We start from the raw sequence: 12,096 nt of genomic DNA, 5'->3' as shown, positions 1-12,096 counted from the left end.
CAAAAAAAAGATACGAAACCACTAAGTTATAAAACTAATGTGCAAAGACTGGGACCTCAGCACTATAGTTTATACAATAATAATTCACATTAGCAGTCGTCCAATGGAGACTCCAATGAATAACTGATCATTATACATGATAGATTTAATGTGAGCAATTTAATATTTTACATAGTACCTACTTCAAGTCTTATTTAAAATCAATTCTGTTTTCTTAAGCAATTGTCAAACCCCAATTTCTTGAATACTACCAAGTAAGTTATTTGAAAATAATTTATAGCAATCTAATTCACTGGCAAGCCTAAAATTATAGTTCAGCAATTTAAAAAGACTTCTACATTTCGATGACAAATATTACTATAAACAGCTATCCCCTGAGTAAACAACCAGCTAAAACTAGTTAAATCTAGTGTAATTCACTAAAATGAGTTATGACAGTTGACTGAGTAACATTAAGTCTAATCCATACTTCTTCCTACTTCTGTGCTGCAGGGCTTGGCTCAACTGTACCAGCCTTTAATGAAACCTTTCTCACTCACACAATTAGAGATAATTTTAGTCTCCTCTTGACTCCCACTGGGTTACATCTGTTGTGATACTCAAGCAATAACTTTAAATTCCCAATTATAATTACCTTTAGTTTTTCTTCCTTAAAGGTGCACTAGGCAAAAACACTGTGTGAGTTATCTTTATTCTCTATAGAAACAGCCACAGACCTCCTTCCTACATAATAGAAACTCCTAAAGATAGGAAATAAAAATACTGTACCTGTTCCTTTTTGCACGTTCTGCAGTACGCCATGGCAGGAAACCAGACACACCAGGCGGTAGAGGTTCAGGAGCATAATTATCTTTCCCAAGGGAGTGTTTCCTTCCATTATTTACAGGTTTCTTTGTAGCCAATCCTATGTTTGAGAAAACATTACAAGAAAGACTCAGGATGCATTCAAGGACCACAGAACACTTATCACATATGCATACTTCAAAAAAAATACAAGCAGGCACTTAAAAATGATGCCAAGGCCATTAAAAACAGTCATTTTATAAAAATGTTTTTACATAGGCAAGCATTGTTTAAAAGTATTTAACAAGTTAATATTTTAACTAAAATACATTAACAGTGCAGAATATGCAAAAGTGAATAAAAAATATGTCAAGGAAAGAAAATTATACAGGATACATTTTATGTACCATGCAGAAACATTTAGTTTATTGAATTTCAAAATACCTTTGGCATTTCTGAATTTCAAAGATAGAGAAACAGATACATCCATGACTCCTGCTAAACAGAATCTTCTGAAGTAGACCAAAATTTCAACTTAAGATTAATTTTGCTATGTAAAAATGATCAAGGCTACAAGACTGAAAGTTGCTGGGTGGTAGGTAATCAAAGTTACTCTACTATAAGTCTGTTGACCTTCATTGCTCATTTGATTTCATGTAGAAAATACAAAAGAAATAAAACCCATTGGATAAAAAAGCAAAATATGGAGACTTATCCTACATTTCAATACTAAAGAGTCAAGTATCATTACATGAAATATTTGGTATCAAAAACTAGCCTACATTTTAATATTTTCTTTATAACACACCATATATTAAAATTCACATTTAAGAATTTTCACTGTTACTGAAAACAAATAATATATGGTTATATTTATCCTTGAAATCTATTTTACTATAGAAGATCTACTTAAGCAACATTAGTATGCAAAATACAGCATATGTGATAGTAAAGGACAAATATTTCATGTAGTGTAACTTATTGATAATCACATAATTCTGTGTGATTTCCCTGGATATATTTACATTATCTCTTAAAATATATAGGACCTCAGTCAGTTCATCTTATACTATTATATTTTTATTTATTTAATTACCCTCTAACAAATAATGTTTGTGTATGTGTGGTTTGTATGTGTATACCTTTTCCTTTAATTTCAGAAATGAAAGCAAATATATTTGTAATGAAAACCAAAAGAATTTACACTTCTCTTGTTAGATTTAAAAAATTCTAATAAATTCCTATTTTCTTTCTGTACACATCATTACCATATAAATGTGACACAATTCACACAATTATTCAACCCATAACCTTGCCTGGATCTAACTATATAGCCAGACACTTATTTGGCTTACCTCTATGTCTCCAAATAACTGAGGCAAATACAAAAAAAAGCCCAAGAAATAAAATTACTCTTAAAATAGCTCAGCGAGCTCACAAATTTGTACATTTCCACTTTGTTTAATCGTGCTAAGTAAGAAAAAAAATTTTAATTTTTCTATTCTCATTCCATGATGCCAGGTACTCAAAATTATAGAATTCCTAATTATTTTTTAATATGTAAATGTTTCATATATGTTTCCACTTCTAATATTATATCAAAACACTAACTTAGTTACTTTTAAGACTCTTACGCATGATATAAACTTTTAATAATATATAATTAGTGTAATACTCTCAATTTCTTTGTATATACTACTTGACTATTAAAATATCACTGGAAATAAAAACTATACGCAAATCATAAGATTTCTTTTGATTTAATAAATACTCTTACCAACTACTATTAAACATATTATTATTATTTTTGCTTAATCCTCATCTAAGGATATTTTTTCCATTGATTTTTTTAGAGAGAGTAGAAAGAAGGGATGGAGAGAGAGAGAGAGAGAGAGAGAGAGAGAGAGAGAGAGAGAGAGACATTGATGTGAGAGAGAGACATCAATTGGTCCCCTGCATGTGCCCTGATCAGGACTGGCGAACAAACCCGCAACTGAGATATGTGCCCTTGACCAGAATTGAACCTGTGATCCTTTGGTGTGCAGGCCGATGCAATACCACTGAGCCACACCACCCAGGGCTATTTAATATATTATTGACCAAACAAGTTAATTAATGGAGACTCAAAAACACACATTTTTTAATAAAAAAAGAAAGTTGTATTTATGAAGATGTTTTACAAAAATTACTTAATATTTAGGTTATTTGCAATTTTTCACCAATTTAAAAAAATTGACCAATCAACTGAATGAAACCTTGTGAATGCATTAAAAAGTGTAACTAGGGCTTAGCCAGCATGTCTCAGTGGTTGAGCGTCGACCTATGAACCAGGAATTCACGGTTCAATTCCTGGTCAAACATATGCCCATGTTGCGGGCTTGATCCCCAGTGTGGCGCATGTAGGAGGCAGCCAATCAATAATTCTCTCTCATCATTGATGTTTCTCTCTCTCTCTTTCTCTCTCTCTTCCATTCTGAAATCAATAAAAGTATATTTTAAAAAATACTTAAATGGGGTAAACAATCTATTCAATAAATGCTGTTGGAAAAACTGGACAGATACATGTAAAAAAATGAAACTAGACCATCTTCTTACACCATATACAAGAATAAACTCAAAATGGATTAAAGACTTAAATGTAAGATTACAAATCATAAAACTCCTAGAAGAAAACATAGGCAGTAAAATCCTGGATATTTCTCTTAGTAATATTTTTTCTAATATATCTCCTCGGGCAAGGGAAACAAAAGAAAAGATAAACAAATGGAATTACATCAAACTAAAAAGTTTTGCACAGCAAAGGAAACCACCAACAAAATGAAAAGACAACCCAAAGAACATATTTGCTGATGATACATCCGATAAGGGGTTAATACCCAAAATTTATAAAGAACTCATACAACTCAAACCCTAATTTAATTTTTAAAAATGGGCAAAGGACCCGAATAGACATTTCTCCAAAGAGGAACGGCCAGTAGATATATGAAAGGATAGTCAACTTCCCTATCAGAGACATGCAAATTCAAACCACAATGAGCTATCAATTCATACCTGTCAGAATGGCTATCATCAATGAATCAACAAACAACAAGTGTTGGTGAGAATGTGGAGAGAAGGGTACCCTTGTGTACTGTTGGTGAGAATGCAGATTGGTGCAGCCACTATGGAAAACAGTATGGAGGTTCCCCTCAAAATTAAAAAATGGAACTGCCTTATGACCCAGCAATTCTACAACTAGAAAACATTCAAAATAATAAACTTTTTATGAAACCCAAACAAGAAAATTGGTTAATTAAAAAAAAAGAAAATATTAGCATCTCATTCCGAAATTATTTATTTCTACATTCTACAAATTCTCATAATCTGTATCAGAACAATTAGTCATCCTAATATGTATGTAGTTAATACTGTTTGTTACCATAAAAACCATACAATGAGAAGAGTCTTCAGTTGTAGCACACCAGAACACATAAAGGGTATAACTTTTAGTAGCATTAAAGAGCAAAGAATTACCAATTCTAATAGTAGCTTTTCCTTTTCTACCACTTCCCAGAATTATAGTTTTTTTTTTCTGTTTAGCAGTTTTCATTGGTTCCTTCACTGATGGAGGAGTTATCCACTGATACTGGAAGAGGAATAATAAATAATCCATTTCAGATAAAGGTAATTTATGAGGGTTTGGTATATAATTAAAGTCACCACAAACTTTTTTCTAGGAAATTGACAGATTATAAACATAAAAAATTTATTTTACTTTCTTAATTGGAAAGTATATCTTAATTGGGAATTTTAAGATATTTTAAGTTAAGAAAAGGTTTACAATCTGTATTTCTGGTACCCCAAATTAAATAATTACACAATATTTTAAAAAACTGAAAGCCATTTCATTTGACTAACAACTTAATTTAAGATGGCAAAAATGACCTTGGTAATTTTATTTTATTAGAAAAAGAAGAAAAAAAATCAATGAAAGAGAAATTCTTCCTAGAGAAGTGAAACATACTATACCTCTGAGTTGGCACTGCTTCCATTCTGGAGAACTTTTTTGATAATTGCTTTCATCACAGAATGATCTAAAGTAAAATAAATTGAAATTATAGTAACTGTTTTTCAATGAGTGGTTATTCTCATTTACAAACAAAAGGAAACCAATTATTGCTTTTCCTATAAAATTAAATATGAAATCCTCATAATGTAATTGTATACCTATTCCCATCTTTGATATTCTAATTTCTTCTCAAAAACCTAAGATGAGGGTTGGTGTGGATGGGGAGAGAGTAACCAAAGAACTTATATGCATATATGCATAACCCATGGACACAGACGTTAGTGTGGTGAAGACCTGGGGGTGAGAGGTGGGAACATAGTGGAGGGAGGTCAATGGGGGGAAAAAAGGAAATATCTGTAATACTTTCAATAATAAAGATAAATTTAAAAAACAACAACAAAAAACCTAAGATGAAAGTATGCCGCCTCACACATTGCTCTCCCCTCCCCCAATGGCTATTATTTTGGCAGCAGCAAAGATCAAGTCTAAACACTTTGGGGGTTTTTTTTGTTTGTTTGTTTTTAAATATACTTTATTGATTTTTTACAGAGAGGAAGGGAGAGGGATAGAGAATTAGAAACATCGATGATAGAGAAACATCAACAAAAATAACAGCATCACTGCTACTGGGCTGTGTCTTGTGACGTTCAATATCTCTAATGCCAGCTCTCTCGTTCACTTTGATTTCTCTCATATTATGGAAGCTCTCTATAAAGGCATAACTCTCTGAAAGAAAAAACAATACTACTAATAAATGAATCTAGCAAACCATAAAAACAGCCCAGATAAGATTTAAAGATTAAACTTGAGAAATGGATTCTGTAAGTGTATTTCCTGAGCGATCTAAATGCCAGTGACCAAGGCCAAGGGATGGAAATATGTAACAAGGAAGTCACTGGTAGCTAGTGTGGTCAGAACTGCAAGCTTCTCACTCTTGATGTGAAATGTTTTTCTAGCAAATGTTCACCTTCAATAATTTCCTTTGTAATTAAAGGGTGAGCCTAGTGCTGGAGAAAAACTGTTTTCCAGTTGTGTGCTGTTGTGAAAGCCATTTAATAAAACTGGATATCACTTCACTGGAAAAAAAAAAAAAAAAAAAAAAAAAAGAGAAACATCAATCAGCTGCTTCCTGCACATCCCCCACTTGGAATGTGCCCGCAACCAACGTACATGCCCTTGATTGGAATCGAACCCAGGACCCTTCAGTCCACAGGCCGACGCTCTATCCACTGAACCAAACTGGTCAGGGCATTGGGGTTTTTTTAATTAAATATATATATATATATTGATTTCAGAGAGGGAGGAGAAAGAGATAGAAACATCAATGATGAGAGAGAATCATTGATCGGCTGTCTCCTGCACACCCCACACTGGGGATCGAGCCCGCAACCTGGGCATGTGCCCTTGACCAGAATCGAACCTAGGACCCTTTAGTCCACAGGCTGATGCTCTATCCATTGAGCCAAACCAGCTAGGGTGGACTTGTTTCTTTACTGCTATTTCCTTCATATACCATGCCTGATCTAACTGCACGTCTTTTTAGCTACACCCTCAAAACACAATCTGAACTCAACCACTTTCACCAGCTGCAACTTGCCACCCTAAGGTAAGCCATAGCCATCTCTTATTTGGACCATTGTGATAGTCTTCAAACTGGTCTCCCTGTTTGCTGCTGCTGCTTCTTTTTTTTAAAATATATATTTTTATTGATTTTAGAGAGGAAAGGAGAGGGAGATAGAAACATCAATGATGAGAATCATTGATCGGCAGCCTCCTGCATGCTCCCTACTGAGGATCGAGCCCACAACCCAGGCATGTGCCCTTGACTGGAATCGAATCTGGGACCCTTCAGTCCACAGGCCAATGCTCTATCCACTGAGCCAAACCAGCTGGGGCCCTGTTTGCTTCTTTATCCCCCCACAAGTCTAGTCTCCACACCAGGGTCATCTTATTGAAACACTTCCCAGATGATGCCTTTTTCCAGCTCAAAATCCTTTGCTCATTTAGAGCAAGCCATGTCCTTCCTCTGACCTTTAAGACCTTACAAAATCAGGTCCCTGGCTAGCTCCCTGACCTCATAGCATACCATGTTTTTCCTCACTCAGTGCTCTGGCCACGTTGGCTTCCTTGTTTTTCCTTAAATACTCCATCCACCCTGCCACCTATGTGCCTGCACACTCATTGCTCTCCTGTCCTGGCATGTGCTTCCCCAGATCTTCCATGGCTTGCCCCTCTCTTCACTCAGGTCTCTTCCACTTGAATGTCACTTCTCTAGTAAAGCTGTCCCCTGACAAACCTATCTAATATAGTCCTACGTGCCTCCTTCCCGCAAGGCATCTTTGTACTTCTTATCATATAAAATGATACTACTTATCTGTTTACTCATTTCTATCTGAACTCCTCCACTAGAATGTAAGTTCCATGAGGATAAGACTTTATGCTACAAAAGTATAAGATTAGGAAAGTAAACACATTAGGTTTTAAAAATTGTCGATACACAAATAATTTTTGTTATGTTATTTGTTAACCATTAAAAAAATGGGGAGACATACCAACAAGTGGATTTCTTCTTATATCCAGAATGACGAGCGTTCTATTGTTTTCAAGGGCCTTTAGTAAAGTTTTTGCTCCTTCATTGGTGAGGCCACACTGCTGCAGGTCAAGTGCTATTGATGAAAGACAAAAAGTCACTTGCCAATTCTGTATAGATTTAACACAGACAACTCTCACTTATTCATGTGTGGAAAATTCCTGTACAAGACTAGTCATGGCAGGGTTTTAATATTAGGCACTGAAAAAAAAATTTTTTTAAAGTATATGCATACATAATACAAAATCCAATAAAAAAAACACTTCTTGGATATGCCAAGATTATCCTACCTTTAGTACCAATAAATCACCTAGCATATTTTATAATTAGAGTTGAAGAATAATTCTATATAATCTATGAGTGAAAAATATCACAAAAGAATCTCAGTTTTTAATTAGCAAGGATGCTAATGGCAGTGTAAACCTCATAGGCAAAAACTGAGTGGGCTCAGCAATTGCAGTGCATTCTTTTGATCATGATCCTGAGCTCCAATTTACTCTTGACACTAGTTAAAAGGGGAAAATAGAAAAAAATGTGGTAACATTAGATTTAGAATAAAAAAGACAAAAGAAGTCTAAGAGTATGCAAATAATGACAAATCCAAAGAATGTGTGAGTACATAATAAAATACATGTGAAATATGCCAAAAACCCACCATGAAAGAATGATACTCAAGAACTCTCTCTTGGTAAAAGGTCAGACAGAGAAAAGAACAAATGACCATGAATACCATTAGTTCTGAGGTTGTACAACCTACTCATCTAAACCAAAGGGATCATCACAAAAGCACTGATATAAGTATACATAAGAGGAAACTATGTGAGTCTTTAAAAAAAGAGTTTTTATACCACTGTGTTAATATACCTTTACATTAAAATAGCTGGAGTCTTTCAAAACCTCATGGTACACAGATATAAGAAGTCAGATATATGGATCTAAGAGAATATGATGTAACACTCACAAACTCTTACCACAGAATGGACACAGGATATAATTATCCAACTAGCCAAACTGATAAAAAAAAAAAAAAAAAGCCAGTAAATCTCACTAGTAAATCAAATGAATACAAATTAAGACAATCAAATGTGACTGTTTTCTTATCAGATTAGGCCAAAACCATATAGCAAAAGCCTTTAAAATGTGCATACTCTTGACCCAGAAGTATTCTTTTTCTAAGAATTTAACCATAAACAATAATCAGAGATGTAGGCAAGGATGTGTATCACAGTGTTATTATAGTGAAAAACTGGAAATAGCTTATATATCTAACAAGAATGAATAAGCTAAGTATAGCATATTCATTTTATGGAACTCTCAACAGCCACTAAAAATAATGTGGCAGATGTAAATTTACTGACTTGTTAAGATGTTCATACTATACTAAATGAAAAAAATTACAAAATTTGAAATAACCCAACTTGCATTTAATTGAAACAAGCCAGTGTTCGTGAGGGTGCAGGTCTCACATACACTGCTAGTGTAGATTATAAATTGGTACAGTATTTCTGGCAGGCAATTTGGCAACATATATCCAGTCTTAAAAATATGTCACACTTGCTCATTCCACTTTTAGTAACATATGCTACAGAAGTAATCCTGACGGACACAGAGATGTACATACAAAATGCTCACTATACACAGTTACCAACAGAAAAAAGCACAAACTGTCTAAATCTAATTGCAAATAATTGATTAAACTATTGTGCAGCAATATAATGGAGTACTACATAATATTCCATTAAGTGAAAAAAGCAGGGATATGGCCCGGCTGGTGTGGCTCAGTGGTTGAGTGTCGACCTATGAACCAGGAGGTCACGGTTCGATTCTGGGGGGGGTGAGGGGGGGTGCAGGAGGCAGCCGATCAATGTTTCTCTCTCATCACTGATGTTTTTATCTCTCTCTGAAAAAAAAAAAGTAGGGATATGAATAGTAAGTACACTACAATTCCATTTTTGTAATCTCTAAGTGTACAAATATATTTATAAAAAAATAGACTGAAAGTGCATATATCAAACTGAACAGTGATTATGCCTGGGAATTATTAAGATTATGGATAATTAAACAATATATATATGCAACTCTTAAGAAAAGTTTAAAAGCACAATAAAAAATTTAGGAAAAAATGAGGCTTTAAAAAATACGACGATATTATGCCAAAAACTAATTTAATATTATAAAAGTCAATATTTTCAATTTTAGAATTTACCTCTAAGCCATAAATCCTCAGTAAGAGTTTCTGCAAAAGCACTTGCACCCAAGTCACCAATGAGCATGTTGCGATTCAAAGTGACGCGCCTCAAGCCAGCCATACAGTCAAGATCAGGTCTCCGGTAACGAAGACTCTCAGCCCAGGTTTCTTCATGTCTTCTCATGGTCTGATACTTGAAAGGTTTAATAAGATGAAAGTAAGTCACTTGAATATGGGAACCGGATATGCATAGTGAATATGGCTTATTATGTTTGAGATTCACACACACACACCCAGTATATATGTCAGGAGAGTCAACTGAAGAGTTTACTCAATTGTGGTTTAGGGGCCCAGCGACCCAGATTCTAGTCTGCCAGTTATAAGACTTCAGCATTGGATGGCCTGTGTTGATTAGATATATATTGACAACTCAATTACATTCTATGAGTTTTATTTTCTTAATCTGACAAGTCAGGAAATAGATTCTAAATTCTAGCATTGTTGAGGCTCTAAATTCTGTTCTTCAGAGGTCTCCAAATGCTTGACTGGGCGTTCCACATTTTAAAAACATGTACCTTATTTATTAGTAAACTATATACACGAAATTCTGTGCATATATTTTATGTACATTATATACTACACAAGTTTCTTAAATGATACAAAAATAAATACAGAGGTTCCAATACTACTTAGGATATACAAACCAACTGTGTATGCAAAGCCAGTCTGACATGCCTTACAAAACTGATGGTTTGATTTTTAACCACAGGTATTGTATGAAAGGCATATTCAATTCTCTATATTTATAAAATAAATTTTGGCAACAGGAAAAACTGACGATAAAAGAAAAAAATCTGCCCTGGCCAGAGTGGCTCAGTTGGTTGCAGTGTTATCCCATACACCAAAAGGTGACAGTTCGATTCCTGGCCAGGGCACATAACCTAGGTTTTGGGTTCAGTCCTAGTTGGGGCATGTATAGAAGGCAACCGATCAATGTTCCTCCCTCACATTGATGTTTCTTTCCCTCCCTCCCCCTTTCTCTAAAAAACTTAAAAATAAGAGCAAATATCTCATTACATTCTTAAACAAGAAAGTTCTTATGACACTATAAAAGGAAAATATTAGTGTTGTTTTTCTATTAACAATAACTTATTAAAGCAACAGTGGAAATAACAGCAAACATTTACATAGTGCTTATTACATGCCAGGCACTATTTTATACAAAATTAGTTCATTTAACACACATAATAAGGCACAGAGTTTATGAAATGGGAGAGCTGGAATCTGAACACAGGCCATTTGCTTTTAGAATCCTTGCTCTTAACTGTTTTCTTGGGGGTCAATGGACTTGCTCTGTATAGGCCGAAAGGTAAAACTTTCAGCTTTGTGGGCCATACAGTTTCTGCTGCAACTACTCAACTCGACGTACAGGGTGAAAATAGTCATACTTACTATGTTAACAAAGGTGTTCCAGAAAAACCTTTTTAAAAAAAGGTGAGGGGCTGAATTTGGCTCACCAGCCATAGTCTACCTATCCCTGACTTATGCCATCAAACTATTAAAAAAGGCTTTAAGTTAAAGTATCAGTAAGTAATTTTAGGCCTAAATATAGTAGGTATAACCACTGTACAGTTGTTAAAGCATTATTTTAAAAACAATATATACAAAATGCTAAAATAGTGATTTTTATTAGTTTATAAATTACAGCAGTTAACAGGAAATGTTTTATTTTTTTTCATTTAAGTCATTTGAACTTTCTTCATAGTATCACAATAAATGTTTTCAATAAGTAAAAATACATAAAAGCATTGTTTATGTTTTTACATTCAATCTCTGATTTCTCAGATTAAGTGGACCATTTTTACTAAATGGTAGAACCCCAAACTAAAAACTGGTCATATTCTTCCAACAAAACTAAAACCATAATTACCACATGTATCAAAAGATGAAAATAACTGCCATATTGCATCAAAATAGTAATGCGCTTCAATCACACAGTATGTTTTCATGAAAATGTAAACAAAATCACCTTTAAGATCTTGGCCATGTGAACTGCTCCCTGCCACGTCAGATTACACCCAGTGAAGTTTACTGTCTTAAGAGTGACAGAGTTCTTTATACCTTGACAAACAACTAAACAGGGAAAAAAAACCATATGCGGTAAGATAAAGAGCCTATAGAGTCTGGTCAATCTTGATTTACTCACTTTTCTTGAGTCTACTGGAGGTTTATAGCTGTACTCTAAAAACCATCATCTACGATTTTTGCAGAGATATGGATTGGTGCATTCTAAAACATGGCAGTAACAAAGCGTTATTCCAGTTTATAACAAGTTGAATTCTATTTAGATGCTAAAAATGGACTCTAAATTTTGCAAGCTTTATTCCTAACCTCTCAGTAAAGTACTATCAAGCTTTTGAGACATAGGAAAACTAAAAACCCGAAGTCTTCCTATTTTCATTTCCTATAACCTCATCTCGATTATCA

General features: G+C 34.2%; 1 protein-coding gene across 2 annotated transcripts in view; it reads right to left on the bottom strand.

Annotated features, from left to right (window-relative positions):
* Window positions 1-12,096, bottom strand: part of CEP78 (centrosomal protein 78) — a 30,848-nt gene that overhangs the window by 10,927 nt on the left and 7,825 nt on the right. For both annotated transcript variants that reach the window (XM_081103715.1, XM_081103716.1), the window contains exons 4-9: window positions 11,639-11,742; window positions 9,628-9,802; window positions 7,384-7,497; window positions 4,792-4,856; window positions 4,297-4,408; window positions 769-904 (exon numbers count right to left, since the gene is read on the bottom strand). In XM_081103715.1, the coding sequence (XP_080959841.1) occupies window positions 769-904; window positions 4,297-4,408; window positions 4,792-4,856; window positions 7,384-7,497; window positions 9,628-9,802; window positions 11,639-11,742 (706 nt within the window). The remainder of the gene's footprint in view (window positions 1-768; window positions 905-4,296; window positions 4,409-4,791; window positions 4,857-7,383; window positions 7,498-9,627; window positions 9,803-11,638; window positions 11,743-12,096) is intronic.

Source organism: Myotis nattereri (assembly GCF_964212035.1).
Source record: "Myotis nattereri genome assembly, chromosome: 12".
Lineage (NCBI taxonomy): Eukaryota > Metazoa > Chordata > Mammalia > Chiroptera > Vespertilionidae > Myotis > Myotis nattereri.
Note: the sequence above shows the minus strand (reverse complement) of the source record. Positions and strands in the feature narration are given on the sequence as shown.